The sequence below is a fragment of the Coregonus lavaretus genome, assembly GCF_964263955.1.
Source record: "Coregonus lavaretus genome assembly, contig: HAP1_SCAFFOLD_1404, whole genome shotgun sequence".
Lineage (NCBI taxonomy): Eukaryota > Metazoa > Chordata > Actinopteri > Salmoniformes > Salmonidae > Coregonus > Coregonus lavaretus.
Genome location: NW_028166366.1, coordinates 5,541 through 27,498, shown reverse-complemented (window position 1 = coordinate 27,498; position 21,958 = coordinate 5,541). Strand labels below are relative to the sequence as shown.

The 21,958-nt window shown below is 43.6% G+C and overlaps 1 protein-coding gene across 1 annotated transcript in view; it reads right to left on the bottom strand.

The window, feature by feature from the left end:
* The window catches only part of LOC311114810 (uncharacterized protein), a gene marked incomplete at its 5' end in the record, with an annotated part of 33,179 nt that extends 11,456 nt beyond the window's left edge, over positions 1-21,723 (bottom strand). Inside the window, 6 exons of the mRNA XM_084190047.1 lie at positions 11,779-12,281; positions 12,518-12,577; positions 12,703-12,862; positions 12,964-13,197; positions 20,975-21,070; positions 21,142-21,723. Coding sequence (XP_084046173.1) covers positions 11,779-12,281; positions 12,518-12,577; positions 12,703-12,862; positions 12,964-13,197; positions 20,975-21,070; positions 21,142-21,723 — 1,635 coding nt within the window. The remainder of the gene's footprint in view (positions 1-11,778; positions 12,282-12,517; positions 12,578-12,702; positions 12,863-12,963; positions 13,198-20,974; positions 21,071-21,141) is intronic.
* Between the last annotated feature and the right edge of the window lie 235 nt (positions 21,724-21,958).

Here is a 21,958-nt window from a genome sequence, read left to right as displayed (position 1 = left end):
CTCACACAGACAGACGACACAGAGACTCAGATCAGTTTCGTTTCCTCAGAAGAGAGTTTGTGGAGGGGAGGGACTTCCTGGTTCTGCCAGAGGGGTGGGGTTAGAGGGAGGGAGGGGTTAGAGGGAGGGAGAGAGAGAGAGAGAGAGAGAGAGAGAGAGAGAGAGAGAGAGAGAGAGAGAGAGAGAGAGAGAGAGAGAGAGAGAGAGAGAGAGAGAGAGAGAGACAGAGAGAGAGAGAGAGAGAGAGAGAGAGAGAGAGAGAGAGAGAGAGAGAGAGAGAGAGAGAGAGAGAGAGAGAGAGAGAGAGAGAGAGAACTGTCCACAATGTTAATAGAGACAAAGATTTGTGTTCCTAGGTTAGGGCCCTTAATATGGAATAAATTAAATAGAGTGGTTAGAATATATAAAGGGTAACAGTTTCTATGAAGTACATATGTATAATGCTTTTAATGAATTGTGTAATGCCTTAAACATATGTGCTATGACACTAACTATAACCATCCATAATAACTAATATGTGGTTGTAAAACTGTACAATGTGTTATAGATAATTAGCTACAATGGGGGATACAATGTACTGTAGCTGAAATGAATACCGTATGTATTGACTGATCATTGAGAATGATGTAACACTTTACATTACAGTGTGTTTATTGGTGTGTAATTATTCCTGTTAGTCCAGTGGTGTAAAAGTACTGTGATGCCTCATTCTTCCACTGTACTAGCAGCAGTAACCCTAGCCAGTAATAAGGCTACTGGAATGGAAAGTGTTACAGGAAATATAAAGGAAGGATTTATACATGTCATCTATGATATACTCTATGTAATGATATGTCTATGTCTTCTATATGGTGTTCTATACTGTATGTAATGATATGTCTATGTCTTCTAGATGGTGTTCTATACTGTATGTAATGATATGTCTATGTCTTCTATATGGTGTTCTATACTGTACGTAATGATATGTCTATGTCTTCTATATGGTGTTCTATACTGTATGTAATGATATGTCTATGTCTTCTATATGGTGTTCTATACTGTATGTAATGATATGTCTATGTCTTCTATATGGTGTTCTATACTGTATGTAATGATATGTCTATGTCTTCTATATGGTGTTCTATACTGTATGTAATGATATGTCTATGTCTTCTATATGGTGTTCTATACTGTATGTAATGATATGTCTATGTCTTCTAGATGGTGTTCTATACTGTATGTAATGATATGTCTATGTCTTCTATATGGTGTTCTATACTGTATGGAATGATATGTCTGTGTCTTCTATATGGTGTTCTATACTGTATGTATTATATGTCTATGTCTTCTATATTGTGTTCTATACTGTATGGAATGATATGTCTATGTCTTCTATATGGTGTTCTATACTGTATGTAATGATATGTCTATGTCTTCTAGATGGTGTTCTATACTGAATGTAATGATATGTCTATGTCTTCTAGATGGTGTTCTATACTGTATGTAATGATATGTCTATGTCTTCTAGATGGTGTTCTATACTGTATGTAATGATATGTCTATGTCTTCTATATGGTGTTCTATACTGTATGTAATGATATGTCTATGTCTTCTAGATGGTGTTATATACTGTATGTAATGATATGTCTATGTCTTCTAGATGATGTTCTATACTGTATGTAATGATATGTCTATGTCTTCTATATGGTGTTCTATACTGTATGTAATGATATGTCTATGTCTTCTATATGGTGTTCTATGCTGTATGTAATGATATGTCTATGTCTTCTATATGGTGTTCTATACTGTATGTAATGATATGTCTATGTCTTCTAGATGGTGTTCTATACTGTATGTAATGATATGTCTATGTCTTCTATATGGTGTTCTATACTGTATGTAATGATATGTCTATGTCTTCTATATGGTGTTCTATACTAACCCTAGCCCTAACCCTAACTGTATGTATTTCATGCAATTCTACATCATTTTACATGACTGGAGACTTTGGCAGAATATTTGTTAATACCACACAAATGATGGAAATGGCAGGCTACACTGACAAACTGAGAATCAGAGATCAATAAAAACAACCTTGTCTTGAATCCATCAATAGCCGAGGCCTAGGTGTGTGGAGACACATATTGTAGGCTACAATATGAGGAGGAAATGATAGTCCTAAAAATGCTTTCCAGTTTCACTGACTCACCCAATGATGCACAGCTCCCTCACTGGTGATGGCCGATGCACTCGTGCCAAAAGCCTATCTCTCTCTCTCTCTTTTGTAAAACAATATTTGGAAATTGATCCAATATTTTTGTGGCCTCCAGCATAGAGTCTAAATAAATGATGAAGTGCAACGCTGGAGAGATGAGAGTTCAGGCTCCTGTCTATCAGAGCAGAGAGGGAGAGAGATCATAGAAAGTGAATCTCATTCTAGTTAAATTTGAAGTCGGAAGTTTACATCCACCTTAGCCAAATACATTTAAACTCAGTTTATCAGAGCAGAGAGGGAGAGAGATCGTAGAGAGTGAATGTCATTGTCACGACTTCAGCCGATGCTGCCTCCCCTCCTTGTTCGGGCAGGCTTCGGCGTTCGTCGTCACCGGCTTACTAACCACTGCCGCCCCAATCATCATCACAATTGTCTTGTCTTGTCAATCACACACACCTGGTTCCTATCCCCTAATTAGTCAGTGTATAAGTGTTCCCTCTGCCCCCTTGTCCTTGTGGGGGATGGTTAATTGTGAGAGTAGTGTAGCTTGGTGGAGCTACTCATAACATTGTGTTGCCAGGGTAGATTTCCCCCCTGTGCCTATGTATTATTGGATATCCATTACAGTGTATTTGCCAGGGATGTTAGTTTGCCCTGTGCCTGTTTCGTTGATCGCTATTGGAGCGCATTTGTGTGTCAACGTAGGAATAAACTCTGTATTCGGTGATTACCCTCCTGCGCCTGACTCGTTCCACCACACTCATCACAGTCATTCTAGTTATGTGAGAGATACAGGCGTGCTTCTCACACAGCCACCGTCACGCGTCGGCCACGCGTTTGTCTCCAACATATACTATGCCCACATACTCTAGTGTAGCTGTGGGGCTTACAAGTCTGAATTTCTTACAGCCTAATTTTCAAGACATCAATGTACAGCAACATGTTTAGGTGTCACTGCAGAACACCCTCCATATGCATATGAACACATACTCAGAGGTGGGGCTTACAAGACTCACATTTCATATACTCAGAGGTGGGGCTTACAAGACTCACATTTCATATACTCAGAGGTGGGGCTTACAAGACTCACATTTCATATACTCAGAGGTGGGGCTTACAATACTCACATTTCATATACTTTTCAAGACATCACTGTAGGACGAACATTTGATTTGATATCAGAATATATACTTCAAATAAAATAAATCAATGTATGCTACAGCAGAACACATATTATAGTATATAGGCCTCCTGCCTATCTGATAATATGAAGCGCATATTCAGATTAACTTCACAGGACAGAACAAGTTTGTAAAGTTTTCCAGAACCTTCCACAACACGGCCAATTCCTGGTGCGTCTTCTCCCCCCTATCTCTTGTTTTGCTCCTGGTGTCTGTGACAGATCTGGGTCCTTTAGCAATCCATGACCTCACATAGGGGACTGGGTTGAATTTGGTCAGGGGTGGGCCAACAAGGTTCAGAAAGAGTAGCCCTGATATGGTGGAGGTATGCAGAGAGGCGCGGGTTGAGGTGCAAATCAGATTCATTTGAGAAAATCCCCGCTGGCCTTCTGCACTGGAGATGGGGATGGTGCTGACCACCATCAACATCTTTTTATTCCATCTGGAGATGGGGATGGTGCTGACCTCCATCAACATCTCTTTAAGTCCATCTGGAGATGGGGATGGTGCTGACCACCATCAACATCTCTTTAAGTCCATCTGGAGATGGGGATGGTGCTGACCACCATCAACATCTCTTTAAGTCCATCTGGAGATAGGGATGGTGCTGACCTCCATCAACATCTCTTTAAGTCCATCTGCAGATGGGGATGGTGCTGATCTCCATCAACATCTCTTTAAGTCCATCTGGAGATGGGGATGGTGCTGACCTCCATCAACATCTCTTTAAGTCCATCTGTAGATGGGGATGGTGCTGACCTCCATCAACATCTCTTTAAGTCCATCTTTAAGACCATCAACATCTCTTTAAGTCCATCTGGAGATGGGGATGGTGCTGACCTCCATCAACATCTCTTTAAGTCCATCTGGAGATGGGGATGGTGCTGACCTCCATCAACATCTCTTTAAGTCCATCTGGAGATGGGGATGGTGCTGACCTCCATCAACATCTCTTTAAGTCCATCTGGAAAGTCTCCTTTATCATTACCATCAGTGTCCCTGTACTGCCTGTAGGCCCGTATGACCGTACGTGGACTGCCAATGCCAAACCTCTGGCAGAGAGATTCTATCTCTGTTTCTCCATACAGTGCTCCTGCATCCTCTGGCCAGTATTGAGCATAAAGCACCTTCAGCTCCTCTATGAACTGGCTGTATCCTGTATTGTCCACTGGTGACTGCCCTGTGTGCAGTAATAACACCCTCACTTCCCTGGTGACTGCCCTGTGTGCAGTAATAACACCCTCACTTCCCTGGTGACTGCCCTGTGTGCAGTAATAACACCCTCACTTCCCTGGTGACTGCCCTGTGTGCAGTAATAACACCCTCACTTCCCTGGTGACTGCCCTGTGTGCAGTAATAACACCCTCACTTCCCTGGTGACTGCCCTGTGTGCAGTAATAACACCCTCACTTCCCTGGTGACTGCCCTGTGTGCAGTAATAACACCATCACTTCCCTGGTGACTGCCCTGTGTGCAGTAATAACACCCTCACTTCCCTGGTGACTGCCCTGTGGGCAGTAATAACACCCTCACTTCCCTGGTGACTGCCCTGTGGGCAGTAATAATTGTGTAGTGTCTCTTTTGGAGCTCGAGTGACAATTTTAGGGCCGGTTTCCCGGATATCTCCATTGAACATGCTTTTTAGTCTAGGACTAGGCTTAATCTGTGTCGGGGAAACCGGCCCATATAGTTTAAGTAGAAAGTAAGTTATTCCAGCTTGTAGTGGGCAGACTAGTCCTTGGGAATTGTCCTTTTGTTCCTGGACCATTTTCCATGCAGCTCCAGGTGACAGAGAACACATCAATTGGGTCGAGCCTACAAGCTGTTCAATGATACTGAGGAAAATTACATAGAGACAGAGAACCAATTGAGAAAACATATCAATGGTTCTGAATGCCAACCAATACACATCAGAAACATACATCATGATTAATGTGATAGAACCTGCTCTTACCATGAGAAACAGATTCCCCAATCTTCTCTTCCTCTTCTTCATCTTTAATGTTGACATTCAGCTCCAATGTAGGGAATGTCCTCTTGGTGTAACGGTCAAGATGTTGCTTTCTCCCGCGGTAGACCTGGTTCATATCCCGTCGGTTACATTAAGCAGTCTATTCTCTGAAAATAGTCCAGACAGCATGTACCCAACAGTGAGGTCAGTGGGATTGGAGAGAGTCCCCTCTCCCTCTCTCTGTCAGCTGGGTAAACACCTCCCGAGTATCATTTCTTACTCGGCAGGATCCGTCCACGTTTTCGGAGGGCTCCTGGCAAGCGGGGAGTCGCCGACCCGCGTTCAATGTGCCGGTCCGCTTAGCGAGTGCGTCCCGCACGCCCCCATGTCTTCTTTTTTTTCATTTTCATATTTTTGAAAAAAAAAAAAATCATATTTTTTTTCCTGCTTCAAAGTAGATTAAGTGAAGCTTCACCTCCATTCAGGCAGTTATCACACCCCCCCACCCGGATTCGACCCCACTGGTCATTTAAAGACGTGTTTGGCTACGGGCACGTGGTAAGTTATGCGTTCACCTGGTAGTCGTCTTTTTTTTCATTTTCATTTTCATATTTTTTTTTTTTTTTTTGGTAGTCATTTAGCAGACACTCTTATCCAGAGCGACTTACAGTTAGTGATGCATATTTTCTTCATATTTTTTATTTTTTTTATATATTTTTTTCTAGCTTTATAAAAAAACAAACGGATAAAAACCTGGTTTTCTAATATGTACGGGTTCATGAGGGTTGCCTAAACACACATGTGACATTTTGGAAGGATGTGACCTTTTTAACCCTTCGAAACAGCACCTATGACCACAATGTAAGGCACTTCCGGTTGTCACAGGAAGCTGTAATTAAACACATATCCTCATTGGGACAAGCTCTTACAGAATCCTGAGTTTCAGGTCAATCCGTGAAAAACAAAACTTTTTACAGAGGGTTGAATGTAGCGTTTTCACTATCTGCTGGTGGATACATCTAAACCATGTTTAGGGTCAATCTTCCCACTTCCGGTTGCTCCAGGAAGCTTAAACTCAACACAGGTAATCCTTATAGTGGCCTGATGGGTTGACAAAGTCACGCGGCGAACATGGGACAGTTAGACCACTGCGCCACTCAGGAGTAGTATGCCACAGAGGCAGGGTTGCCAGGTGAAGCTACATTTCTAACCCAATGATAACTCAAAACCCGTACAAAAGCCTGAAAACTAGCCCCATTTCTTTTTTTCACAGCAAGAGAGGACTTGCCATAATAATCCAATAAACCCTTTTTCCATAATGTTATCAAGCCAATTAAGAAGGAATATCATAGTAACGGCTTTAGAAGCAAAATTCGAGTTTCCTCAAAATAATAATTATTGCAAGCTATGGCATAACATAATAAAGGAATTTGAATATGTGGCAAGAGAAAAGATAATTCGCCCTAATTAAAATCGCCAGATCATTTTCCATCAATGGATGTTGATTTAACTCGTTTAACTGCTAGGATTAAGCAATAAGGCACAATGGGGTATGGGATATGGCCATATACCACAAACCCCGGGGTGCCTTATTACTATTATAAACTGGTTACCAATCACTGATTTAAATATTAATAATATGTATATGAACTAAATATGCTTGTCAACAACTTCCAGTGTTTATTTTTTAGAATTTGTTTTACCTATAGCCTAATCTGACTACTGTTACCATCAATCTACTGCGTTCTAACAACTGATCGGCTTTGATCATTTCAAATTTAATTAACTAAAAATGTCCATTAATAATAGCATAATAACACAAGTCTACAACAAACTGAAGTTATAGGCTACTTATTAAATAGGTTTTTCAGTCTAAGTCTACCCCTAACCAGTTTGAATACACTGTTTGATTTCACCCCCAGACCCCAAAACACACCCCATTCAAAACAGTTTTAACAGCCCCCCACCCGATGCAACTCAATATTAAGAAGGCATACAGTCAGTGTACAGACCAATGCACTACCCCCAGGATCACAACAAGCCCCTCACACATTGGACCACACACACACAATGTGAATGGAAATATATTATTATATTTTTATATATTACAATCACAAGAAAGGGTGTTGGTTATTTTAGTTTTCCAAGTAACATTTCTTGGACATGTCCTTACTTTAAAAAGAAGCATGTTTGGTCTTGTTTGAATCAGCCCAATTCTCTGGTTGGAGAGAGTCCCCTCTCCCTCTCTCTGTCTCCTCCCGAGTATAATTTCTTACTCGGCAGGATCCGTCCACGTTTTCGGAGGGCTCCTGGCAAGCGGGGAGTCGCCGACCCGCGTTCAATGTGCCGGTCCGCTTAGCGAGTGCGTCCCGCACGCCCCCATGTCTTCTTTTTTTTCATTTTCATATTTTTGAAAAAATAATTTTTCATATTTTTTTTTCTGCTTCAAAGTAGATTAAGTGAAGCTTCACCTCCATTCAGGCAGTTATCACACCCCCCCACCCGGATTCGACCCCACTGGTCATTTAAAGACGTGTTTGGCTACGGGCACGTGGTAAGTTATGCGTTTACCTGGTAGTCGTCTTTTTTTTCATTTTCATATTTATGAAAATATATATATATATATATATTTTTTGGTAGTCATTTAGCAGACACTCTTATCCAGAGCGACTTACAGTTAGTGATGCATATTTTCTTCATATTTATTTTTTTTTTTTTTTTTTTTTTTTCTAGCTTTATAAAAAAACAAACGGATAAAAACCTGGTTTTCTAATATGTACGGGTTCATGAGGGTTGCCTAATCACACATGTGACATTTTGGAAGGATGTGACCTTTTTAACCCTTCGAAACAGCACCTATGACCACAATGTAAGGCACTTCCGGTTGTCACAGGAAGCTGTAATTAAACACATATCCTCATTGGGACAAGCTCTTACAGAATCCTGAGTTTCAGGTCAATCCGTGAAAAACAAAACTTTTTACAGAGGGTTGAATGTAGCGTTTTCACTATCTGCTGGTGGATACATCTAAACCATGTTTAGGGTCAATCTTCCCACTTCCGGTTGCTCCAGGAAGCTTAAACTCAGCACAGGTAATCCTTATAGTGGCCTGATGGGTTGACAAAGAAGACAGTTTGATATGGCAATATAAACCCACATAGGCATCAAGTTGAAGTTAGGGCAGCAGGCAATGTATTTCTATATCCCCTGTGGAGGCTGGCCACTCTCTCCCCCCTTTCTCCTAGCCTGCTGCACCTCATATGACATTTTGGAAGGATTTAACCTATTTGAAAAAAGTTGAAAGGCAACGTGGATCTACTGTGGTGTAGTTCTTCCCAGCATTGCAACCAAATCAGATTTGTATTACATATTGCCTGGAGTGATTTAAAAAGGAAAGAAAGATCTAATCTTTACCCAAATGGTCTCAAATTATAGGCCTGATCACCCTGGACCAATGCCTGTTGGTAATTTCAGTAGAACCAAGCAACTCAAGTAGCTATTCAACCTCAAAACTACCTGGTTTTGCTATACATTCAAAACAGCAGTATAATGTGAAATTTTTTGTGGGCATTTAAAAATGACAGAAAATATTTTCCAAAATGGTCTCAAATGAGCTGTACTCTCAGGCCCATGGGAGAAAGGGTTTTACTAGGCAGGGAGTGTAGAACAAGATGCATGGAGCTCCAGAGGTCACAAGGTCAATGTGGGCCTGCATGGATGTCAGCAGGGCATGAGGGAGAAGGCCCAAGTGAATAGGTGTGTCTGTGTGAGTGTGTGTGTGAGTGATGTATGTTGTTAAGCTATGGAATTAATTGTACAGCATTGGATTGGTGTTGGCATGGGGTAGAGGGAGTTTACATATACCAGTCATTTCCTTTTAAATCCATGAAGGGAAGTGGACAAGTTCACACTTAGAAAGGAGATAATAGTTCCACACCTAATGTGTCCTGATAACTACAGGAATGGAACCATATTGAGGTTGGCTGCTTTCTATACGGTTTGATGGGAGAGAGAGAGAGACAGAGACAGAGACAGAACAGAGACAGAGACAGAGAGAGAGACAGAGAGAGAGAGAGAGAGAGAGAGAGAGAGAGAGAGAGAGAGAGAGAGAGAGAGAGAGAGAGAGAGAGAGAGAGCGAGAGAGAGAGAGAGAGAGCAGAGAGAGAGAGAGAGAGAGAGAGACAGAGACAGAGAGAGAGAGAGAGTGAGAGAGAGGAGAGAGAGAGAGAGAGAGAGAGAGAGAGAGAGAGAGAGAGAGAGAGAGAGAGAGAGAGAGAGAGAGAGAGAGAGAGAGAGAGAGAGAGAGAGAGAGAGAGAGAGAGAGAGAGGACATCAGGTAAAGTTCTGGAGATGAGGAAATATGTGTGCAGAAAGAAACCCTACCGTATGGTTAACCCCAGTTAGGCCCAGTATGGACTATCAATACAAGTGACCATTTAGAATGGGACCCAGTTCAATGGGTCTTAACAGAACTGGGGGATGTCAGCCATGAAGTTGTCTAAACACAACTGGAATATAATTTGTTTGTGATTCATTGTTAATGGATTTTCCATTAGGAACACAGGGGGAAAACCTAACACAACAACACACATAACACACAACCAATAAAAACAAAGGGGGAGGAAACCACTAAAGACATTACCATATTGTCATTTTCTAACGACAGGGAGAAAACATGTAAAATCTAGAAGACTACTTTAGATCTGGTCAGAAGAAGCCTAGTGCACTACGTAGGGAACAGGGAGAGATTTGGACAGAGACAGTAACTCCTGTATGGAAAATCTTCATTCTAATGACAGTGAGCAAATCTCCACCCTATTCCCTATGTAGTGCACTACTTTAGATCTAGTCAGAAGTAGCCTAGTGCACTACGTAGGGAACAGGGTGTCATTTGGGCCAGAGTCAGTAACTCCCCTGGGTATGAATTGTCTCTCTATCTTATCTGTCTTCTATATTATGTTCTCCTCTCCTCCTCTCTTCTCTCCTCTATTCACTCTATTCTATCATCCACACCACATGCCAGCTTCAACACAATCCATTTACAAGTTAAAGACACACCTTGGAATAAATAGCAAAGGAAAACTACTACTAGATGGATTTTTTATTTCCCATCACCATGAATCATATTTAATAACTGAACAGTAGCAGACCTAACTTCATCTGTTCCTGACTCTGGATAGTGGATTAAAAAGACCATCAATCTCCAATGATATTAAAGTACAATTCTGAACATTACTGATATACTGAGTGACAAGTCAAGATATCTGCTGGGTTTTTATTGTTTGGTTAATAGCACCACCTGCTGGACAGGTTTAATGTTGCTTGACTGAGCAGTACGGGAAAATAAAAGATGCCAAATTTAGGGCCGGTGTCCCGGACATATCCATTGAACATGCTTTTTAGTCTAGGACTAGGCTTCATCTGTGTCCGGGAAACCGGCCCATATAGTTCAATTAGCAAGTAAGTAACACTACCTGTTCCATGATACTGAGGAAAATTACATTGAGACAGAGAACCAATTGAGAAAACATTTCAACGGTTCTGAATGACAACCAACATACATTAACAGCATACATCATGATTAATGTAAATGTATAAGATTAAAACATTGCACTTACAAATAATATGAATGCATTGAATTGTAATTCATAACATCTTCTGAAGATCAAATCAAACAAATCATTGTACATAAAAACAGAGCAGAATGAATCATCACATCTGGGGACCATCACCACCAGCATGACTAGTATCTATGTGGACCCTACTACAGTTTAACCAGCTCAGCTATAGACTACACCAGCATGACTAGTATCTATGTGGACCCTACTACAGTTTAACCAGCTCAGCTATAGACTACACCAGCATGACTAGTATCTATGTGGACCCTACTACAGTTTAACCAGCTCAGCTATAGACTACACCAGCATGACTAGTATCTATGTGGACCCTACTACAGTTTAACCAGCTCAGCTATAGACTACACCAGCATGACTAGTATCTATGTGGACCCTACTACAGTTTAACCACCTCAGCTATAGACTACACCAGCATGACTAGTATCTATGTGGACCCTACTACAGTTTAACCAGCTCAGCTATAGACTACACCAGCATGACTAGTATCTATGTGGACCCTACTACAGTTTAACCAGCTCAGCTATAGACTACACCAGCATGACTAGTATCTATGTGGACCCTACTACAGTTTAACCAGCTCAACTATAGACTACACCAGCATGACTAGTATCTATGTGGACCCTACTACAGTTTAACCAGCTCAGCTATAGACTACACCAGCATGACTAGTATCTATGTGGACCCTACTACAGTTTAACCAGCTCAGCTATAGACTACACCAGCATGACTAGTATCTATGTGGACCCTACTACAGTTTAACCAGCTCAGCTATAGACTACACCAGCATGACTAGTATCTATGTGGACCCTACTACAGTTTAACCAGCTCAGCAGTACCATTGAGAGAAACCCCAGGATAGAGGGGCTGAGTGAATGTGGTCTGGACTCTGTGGAGGAGGGTCATTGTGTCAGAGACACTGTAGAAGGACAGAGTACCTGCCTTGTGATCCAGGTACACTCCTACTCTGGAGGACTGAGGGCCTGATACTTTAGTCCTAACATTATTGTGTCTGAACCAATAACCACCACTATAGTAGTGTAAACTCCAGGACTTGTCATTGAGTCCAAATCCACCATCTGTCCCTGTTCTGCTGATGTCTTTATATGAGACTGCTGTAACACACAACCCACTCCACTCCACCTCCCAGTAACAGCATCCAGACAGACCCTCTCTACACAGAACCTGGTAGTGGTTTGTGAATCTGTCTGGATGAACAGGATATGGTTGTTCTTGGCCTGTATAGGTCACCTTTCTGTTCCCTTCAGACAGAGAGAGGCGTGTGCATGCTGTGTTTGGGTCCAGTGTGAGCTGACAGGAATCTGGGAGAAGAGCAGAGCAGAGACCAATGAGGGGAGTTAGAACAATAAGTGAAGTCAGATACTGTATCTACCCTGTCTTTGATTAGAGCACAGCAGAGATCAAATCAGAGAAATATGAGGAGTCAGATAGATACCCAGTCTTTGATTAGATCTACTATTGCTATATATTTCTAGAGGGATTGTTAGGAGTGTCAGTAAAAAGATACTGTTAGTTACTTCAGAATAAAGAGACTCACATTGTAAGAACTGTTCTCTGGTCTTGGGCTCTGGAGGCAGTACAACCTCCACTATATTCACTACAGACACACAAACACATTCACAGAGAGAGGGGATGTTATCATCATACCATATTCCACATGAATATGACTAGTAGGGAACTTTCAATGGTCTAAAGTTGATGTTCTTATTATTTTCAACACACCTGTAGTGGAGATCTTGGTCCATTCTCCTTTAAGGATGTCTTCTAGTTTCTTTCTCAGTTCAGACACAGTCTTACTCACATCTCCAAAGTACTGAAGAGGACGGACAACGATGCTGGGTAAGTCTGAAGATACACTGGTACCGGAGAGTGACTGATAACTCTGGGGGGAGAGAGAGAGAGAGAACAGAACCAAATGATTGAGAGTTTCACATTGAGTTTTAGTTTCATATCACATTTTTTGTATCAAGGCAGTTGAGTTACCTGGAGGAAATGGATGTGATCCTCTGTGTGTGAGAGCTGCTCCAGCTCAGTGCTTCTCTTCCTCAGCTCAGCTATCTCCTGCTCCAGTTGCTCCAGGAGTCCTTCAGCTTGACTCACTTGAGCCTTCTCTTGGGCTCTGATCAGCTCCTTCACCTCAGAGCGCCTTCTCTCAATGGAGCGGATCAGCTCGGTAAAGATCTTATCACTGTCCTTCACTGCTGCCTGTGCAGAGCGCTGTTAAGAGAGAGAGAGAGACTGACTTGTCTTACTTTAATGAGCCATCCTCATTACACTAACACCCCCACCCCTAAAAACACATTGCGTGACACCACAACCTCCACACAATCACATTATCCAGTACCCAACACCACAGTACAATACACCAACCAGCAGCACATTCCAACCGTCCATCCAACCCCTCCTCTCCAGCCGTACAGACAGCCCCCCTGAGCCCCCATACCTCCTGAAACATCTCCACACTGTTGATCATTTTGTACAACTCAAACTCAACCCTAAGGCGTCAACAGTAATGGCATTACCCTGGCAACACAGAAAAAACATGATGAACAGTCTGTCATTGCAGAAAACGGACACCCCTCCCCAACTCCCAGGTCAACCCGAGCCAACCAGCTATTGGTGTCCAGGGCTCCATGTAATACCCTCCACTGGACGACCCCTGACCTTTCCAGCACTGGGAGCTTATAGAGCCCCTCCACCTATACCCGGCCATGCTCTCAGCCCCCACAACCACCTGCCACTGATGCCCCTTCACTCCCACTAAGCTCAGAGTGTTAAAAGTCAGTAAGTCCTCTGGACTCTCCTGCCAGTCCCCAGTCTCTGCTGTCACTTGCAGTGGTGGAAACGGTGGTGGCCCCTCCTCAGGCTGCTCCAGCCCTCAGTACTGCAGCATAGAAATCTGAGACCACTGCTGTATTGAGTCTCTCCTGCCGCATGATGAAGATCTGCTGATCCAGCCCCAATCCACCAGCCATCCTCAACAGAGCACATGATGGTTCCCTCCAGCCCACCTCCGTACGGTACAGTAGCCTCTGTGCTGCTGAGTCAGAACGCTGCCACCCTGACCAGAAAAAATTCACTAACTTGCGCTGCAGGTCCACAAGCAGACCACCGGGGGCGTTGAGAATGGCCAATTTAAGCCATAGAGAGGATGCCTTGGGAGATGAACCACCTCCACTTCGTCAGCCTCGACACCACCGCTTGTGACACTCCTTCCCATTTCTTCCGAACCCCACCCCTCCGAGCCCAGATACACCCCAAGCATCTTGAGCCACTCACAGCCCCACTGCAACCCCCCTGGAAGCTGCGGAGGAGCCCTGTCCCTCCTTACCCACCCATCAGGTTCCCTCATCTCCCCACAACAGAAGTTACCCACCCATCAGGCTCCCTCATCTCCCCACAACAGAAGTTACCCACCAATCAGGCTCCCTCATCTCCCCACAACAGAAGTTACCCACCCATCAGGCTCCCTCATCTCCCCACAACAGAAGTTAGCCACCCATCAGGCTCCCTCATCTCCCCCACAACAGAAGTTACCCACCCATCAGGCTCCCTCATCTCCCCACAACAGAAGTTACCCACCCATCAGGCTCCCTCATCTCCCCACAACAGAAGTTACCCACCCATCAGGCTCCCTCATCTCCCCACAAGAGAAGTTACCCACCCATCAGGCTCCCTCATCTCCCCACAACAGAAGTTACCCACCCATCAGGCTCCCTCATCTCCCCAACAACAGAAGTTACCCACCCATCAGGCTCCCTCATCTCCCCACAACAGAAGTTACACGCCCATCAGACCAACGTAAACAATGGATTTTCTTGGTTTCCCCACTCTGTTTCTCCAACCCAAAAGAGCTGGGAGCATCCATCTCCCTCAACATGGAAAAACTAGCTCTTACAAGTGATCCTTTTGCTTTCTCTGAAATGAAAGCCACTAGGTCCCTGCGTAGTTCAGATAGATTATCTTGTAGCCCCACCCTACCTTGCCCCACCAGCTCAGCCTCCACCTCACTTATGAACCGCTCAAGCTCCCCCAGTACTCTCCTGGCCTCTGAAGAGGAAAAATATGTATACTGCTGACTGAAAACCTGAATCTGGGCTTTCCCTACGTCCCACCACTGACTGTGAGACTCAAACTCCCCCTTCTGCTGTCCCCACCTCTCCCAAAAGCCTTGGAAGTTTGAGCAAAAAGTGGCATCTTGGAAGAGCTTTACATGGAATTTCCAATAGGATACCTGCCTGGGCCCTGTTTAAACAGAGAACTGAGCCCTGTACTAGGTGCAGACACATTTTGGAAAGCAAAGACAAGGAAATTCATTTTGGCGCTAACCACATAACAACCTACCCTTACACACCTCTTTTGACATTTTAATGTTTTTGTTTGACTTATTCCCCCAGTCTCTGCTGCCGTTCATGTTAAGGAAGTCTAACCGTGAAATCTCCATAAGAGGTGGGAGGGAAATCACCACAATCAGAAACCAGTAGAGAAGCCCATAAAGCCGCCATGCCAGAAAAAACATCAATTTAAGCAGATTCTGAAGACATGCCCTTAAGAACCCATGACCCATTTTCTCAGCCTATACCGCTTCCTGGGTGAGAGGACACTAAACCCCTCATTCTTCATCACGTGTTGTACTGACCTTACAAACCTTCCAGGATCAATCAAATAAGACTCCAGCAGAATCTTCTTTTCCCCTTTAGTCTCCATCAGGAACCTAGAAAGTTCTCTCACCGTATATACTGGGCACTCAGCCTGACTGGCTGACAGCTAAGGACCCAATGAGCCGTCTGAAAACGAGACGCCTGGTCCTCCGCTCCCGCAGACTCACCTCCCCCCTCTTCCTCCTCCTCCCCAGTCTCTGCCCCCCTGCACTTCCCCCCTGATCAGAGCCTCTTCCCCAATGACAGGCAATATTTCCTGGGATGAGCCCACCAAGCCTTCGCCCACCGGAGTCTCTGTTACTACAGAAACCTGCCTCAGCTCATGTAGCCCAGCTGCAACCCTCCACACCACCGCTTTCTCCACGGCCTGCGCACCACCACTTGGCCATGCACTACTACCGTGTAGCTCAGTTGGTAGAGCATGGCGCTTGCAACGCCAGGGTTGTGGGTTCGTTTTCCATGGGGGGACAGTATGAAAATGTATGCACTCAATAACTTTAAGTCGCTCTGGATAAGAGCATCTGCTAAATGACTAAAATGTAAAACATTTACTCTCCTCCCTCCTGGTACCCCTGCCATTTTTTTTGCAATTCTGAGTCATCACTACTTTAGTAAGGAAAAACACTTTATTCAGTACTACTGCAGTAGCTTAATAATTCCAATAGATGGCAGCATAAGACCATGAATGACATTTCAGAAGATTAGTTTAGTTCTCTCCCTGGATACACCACCACTCCACCTCACAGGAAAACTCCTCCTGCCTGAGCTTTTTACTGTCCCTTTCCACACTGCTAACGCAAGAGGAAGGACTGAAAAAGCATTTAACACATTACTGTGAAGTAATATAATGTTGATTCATGTTTATTATTACCTGTTTTTATGGTCATGTTTTGAAATTATACTTCATTACTATAATGATTATCAATATGCCTGAACATTAATTCAGTCACCTCTGGTCGACAAAAACTTATTTTCCTAGTACATTAATTGTCAAATTCATCAACCAGCATCGAGCACTCAGCCTTCTCACGCAAGCGAGGGGCATGTTGAGGTAAATATGCTAACCGCGACGGTTGCATTATGTAATTTATTGGTGGGCTGGAAGATGCAGTGTTTTTTATTTTCTATTCAGAGGCTATTTACTCCCAATATGAGATAATTTTATATAGAAGGTTTTTATAATGCATGTTTACTAGGATTGAGGTTAGCGCATCTGAGTAGGGATTATTTGGGTTCAATACCTGTCCTACCTATCAATCATATTGCTGCTTGTAGCCTATAACTGATGATCCCTACACTAGAAACACCCAAAACTATCTGTGCTAGCAAACCCTGTGTTCCACCCATCCCCTGTGTAACCTTGAAGTTTGTTAAGAAACAAACACTTGTCTATGAAAACAGACATGTTTAACGGATTCCGCTTGGCACCCATCCGAGAACACACGAAAACCACTTGCAAATTTACCAAAACTAACCAACTACTTGCGGTCTGTTCGGAAGCAATAAACGGAGGCAGATTAGCCACCACAACTCTTATCGAAAGAGGCGACATCTGCACCAACACACCCCTCACAACAAGACAAACCTTTTTCATTAACACAACCACCGCCTTGTTCATTTTGGATTTAGAGTGCAGATGTTCCGCTCCAACCTGTTCGCCGACCATGAGCAAAACTTCCTCCACACCTTTCTCCGGAACGCACCCGAAGCGACAGCGTTTCTTCTCCACTCGGTTGAGGCCATCACGCCGCCCTAACAAACTACCCCTACTCCCCCCTCAACTCTAAACGATAAACAGTGGAAACCAATAAACAAACCCTCCACCATCAGAAAATAAATTCAGAAAATACGCAAGAACCAAAAGAAAAAAGAATAGTAGCCCTCCTCACGAACCACAAATCTCTCACACAACCAACTTCTTCTTCTATGATAAAATGGCGTTCCACAAACCAACATTAAAGGTGCATGCCGCCACCTACTGTGCTGGAGTGTGTGGTCAATCACGGTTTCCAACATTTCTAAATCCTCCTACTTAACTCAGTACTTCTGAGAAAATAAAGAAGATCCCTACTAACTTCTAATAGACCCTCCCCCATCCCCTAAATCCCTTCCAACCCCCCCCAACCCCGTCCAACCTCAATGACCCTAAACTTCAATCTTTCCCTCTCTTCAACATACTTACAACAATATAACAACACATGCTCCACCGTTTCATCGACCGTACCCCCCAGACACAAACCCTTCCCATGCTTGCCAACCAGATGTAATGACGAGATCAATGTACAATGTCCTAAGCGCAATCTAGTAAACACCACCTCTTCCTTCCTAATCTGACCTTCAAATCTTGTATATATCTAGTTTCAAAGCTCTTTTAGCTAACTGGCCTACAATTTCATTCCCTTCCACACCCGAATGTGCTGGGACCCAGCAGAATCTCACTACTACACCCATTCTCTCAATTCTCCAAAATAACATGAATACCTCCAATAGCAAGTCACTCCTATTAGATTTACCTGATGATAAACAATTCAATACAGACAGAGAATCTGAGTATACTATAATTCTAACAGGTTGTACGTCCTCCACCCACAGGAGGACAACTACAGTGGGGGAAAAAAGTATTTAGTCAGCCACCAATTGTGCATGTTCTCCCACTTAAAAAGATAAGAGAGGCCTGTAATTTTCATCATAGGTACAAGTCAACTATGACAGACAAAATTAGAAAAAAAATCCAGAAAATCACATTGTTCTTTGGATGCAACTCAGCATTCTTTGTCCTCCAAACACGACGAGTTGAGTTTTTACCAAAAAGTTAAATTTTGGTTTCATCTGACCATATGACATTCTCCCAATCCTCTTCTGGATCATCCAAATGCACTCTAGCAAACTTCAGACGGGCCTGGACATGTACTGGCTTAAGCAGGGGGACACGTCTCGCACTGCAGGATTTGAGTCCCTGGCGGCGTAGTGTGTTACTGATGGTAGGCTTTGTTACTTTGGTCCCAGCTCTCTGCAGGTCATTCACTAGGTCCCCCCGTGTGGTTCTGGGATTTTTGCTCAGCGTTCTTGTGATCATTTTGACCCCACGGGGTGAGATCTTGCGTGGAGCCCCAGATCGAGGGAGATTATCAGTGGTCTTGTATGTCTTCCATTTCCTAATAATTGCTCCCACAGTTGATTTCTTCCCAGCCTGGTGCAGGTCTACAATTTTGTTTCTGGTGTCCTTTGGCAGCTCATTGGTCTTGGCCATAGTGGAGTTTGGAGTGTGACTGTTTGAGGTTGTGGACAGGTGTCTTTTATACTGATAACAAGTTCAAACAGGTGCCATTAATACAGGAAACGAGTGGAGGACATAGGAGCCTCTTAAAGAAGAAGTTACAGGTCTGTGAGAGCCAGAAATCTTGCTTGTTTGTCGGTGACCAAATACTTATTTTCCACCATAATTTGCAAATAAATTCATAAAAAATCCTACAATGTGATTTTCAGGATTGTTTTCCCTCAATTTGTCTGTCATAGTTGACGTGTACCTATGATGAAAATTACAGGCCTCTCTCATCTTTTTAAGTGGGAGAACTTGCACAATTGGTGGCTGACTAAATACTTTTTTCCCCCACTGTACATACAGATGTTGATTTAAATGCACCAATAGATATCCTTAAAGCTATATACTGGATTCTGTCCATGCCGCTGTTCCATAAACTATACACTCATAATCAATTGTCGTCCTGATCAGAGCTCTATAAATATCTATCAACAATTGTCTGTCAGCACCCTATTCATAACCAGAGACCCACACAACCAACTACCGCAAAAGTGATGGAATGAGAGAGGCAGAGACATCGTTACAACACTGTACATTGCCATAATATAAAGTTTCTTCTTCTTTGGAGTTTAACAGCGGTTGGCATCCAATATGTTGCATTACCGCCTCCAACTGGACTATAATATAAATCCATTATACTTTGTGATACAAAATGGGAAAAGGGGAAATTATAATGATACAGAAAAACACCCTTCCAACTAACCCTACACTCATTAAATACCCACTACCCAATTCCACTACTTTGACCCTATCTGCTCCTGCACCATGCCAACGGCCTGGGAGGACGGGACACCACCACTCAACACACCCTGTAACTCTTCTGAAGTCTAATCTTGTATGCCCAAATACTTCGCTGCAGCTGCCACAACAACATCTATTTTCTGTGATTTACGTTCCATTTCTGCGGTACAGTCGATAACCATTGCTATGAATGCTAAGAAGCTAACTTTACTGAATCATATATCACTCTTTGGCCTTTGACTTTGTCGGGTAAAGACTCAAAACTCAAAAGGACTGGATGCGTCCCACCAAACGGCGGGCATCACAAACACCAGGAATCTTCAACTTGAATTTCTCCACCTCCACACTTAACATTACCCCAGAAATCACTCCTTTCAATGGTGCCCTGTTCCTAAGAGCAAAGCAAGAAACAGATTTTGACCCAAGTTGCGTGACACGGATCGCCCACTCCCTCTGGTCAGAAGAAACACCAACAAATATCACAAGTCCACTACAGGTTACCTTCACTGATTCAACTGCACCCAACTGCTTTCCCACCCACCCTGAAACCACAAATGGATCTGCCAAAAGGTATGGATCCACGTTCTCCTACAATGTATCTCCTACTGCACCAGATTCTTCTTTATCATGTCCATTGATGCCAGGCTCTGGTTCTGAGCTCTTCACCACACCTTCTACCTCACTTAACTCTCCCTCATTCATTTCCATTTCACCTCCAGAACTCAGTCTGGCGAATGGCTCACTCTGTTTGCACTTGAATTATAACATTTGAAAGTCTCTATTCCTTTGAATCTTATGTGAGTGTAATGTTTACTGTTCATTTCTGATTGTTTATTGTCTATTTAACTTGCTTTGTTTCCCATGCCAATGAAGCCCTTTGAATTGATTGAATTGAGAGAGAGAGAGAGAGAGAGAGAGAGAGAGAGGGCTCCATGTTAATGTATAGGGGACATGAGTCAGTCATGGTTACTCATGGTTATGTGATGAAGTAGCCCCGCCAGCGATTTCAAAATCAGTGTCAGCCCTCAGCCCAATAGGGAATGTCCTCTTTGTGTAACGGTCAAGCTGTTGCTTTCTACCGCGGTAGACCTGGTTCATATCCCGTCGGTTACATTAAGCAGTCTATTCTCTGAAAAGAGTCCAGACAGCATGTACCCAACAGTGAGGTCAGTGGGATTGGAGAGGGGCCCCTCCCCCCCCCCCCCTCTCTCTCTCGCTGACTGGAGTAGAGAAGTGAAATGGTGTGTCTCCTCTGGTCAACAATACTCACCTTGAGAGACTTTACAGCCTGTTTGAGCTCCTTCAGCTCCTTCTCTCTCTCCTGGAATCTCTGCTGGACTTTCTGCTGACTCATCCCCAGCTGCCTCTGTGGAGAATCACTCTATCTTTAATTATTTTTTTTATCAGACAGTAACCAACAAGTAGTTCTGGTCTTACCTGTTTCTCAGTCCTCTCTGCTGCAGCTGACACTGTATCATGGCCTTTATGTTCATCCATCACACACTGATAACAGATACACTGCTGATCGGTACGACAGTAAACCTCCAGCAGTTTGTCATGATGAGAGCAGATCTTCTCCTGTAGTTGTGCGGTGGCTTTGACCAGCTTGTGCTTCTTGAAAGCAGGAGATTCATAGTGAGATTGGAGGTGAGTCTCACAGTAAGAGGCCAGACACACCAGACAGGACATGAGGGCTTTCTGCTTTCTGGTCCCAGTGCAGACATCACACGCCACATCTCCAGGTCCAGCATAGCACAGAGCAGGAGGGGGAGCAGCCTGGAGTCCTGTCTTCTTCAGTTTCTCCACCACTTCAGCCAACACAGTGCTCCTGTTCAGAACAGGCCTTGGGGTAAAGGTCTGTCTGCACTGTGGACAGGTGTGGACCCCTTTCAGATCATCCTGATCCCAGCTTTCTTTAATACAGCCCATACAGTAGCTGTGTCCACAGGCAGTAGTCACCGGATCCTTCAGTAGATCCAGACAGATGGAGCAAGAGAACAGTTCCTGATTCTCTGCCATTTTGGTGCTCTCTCCCGTAGGTTAAGCAATGGCAGTGTCAAAGATTACTTTCTGTTCAGTGTCAAAGATGACTTTCTGTTTCATGGAACTCTACACCAGAGGACAGGAAGTGGCTTCCTCTTGACTGTGTACTCTGTATGTAGAGGGGATGTGGTTTATTTGATGAGGAAGCGTGACAGAGTGTTGGGTAGTAGGCAGAGATGGTTAGTATTTATGTTACATGTATTTGAAATAC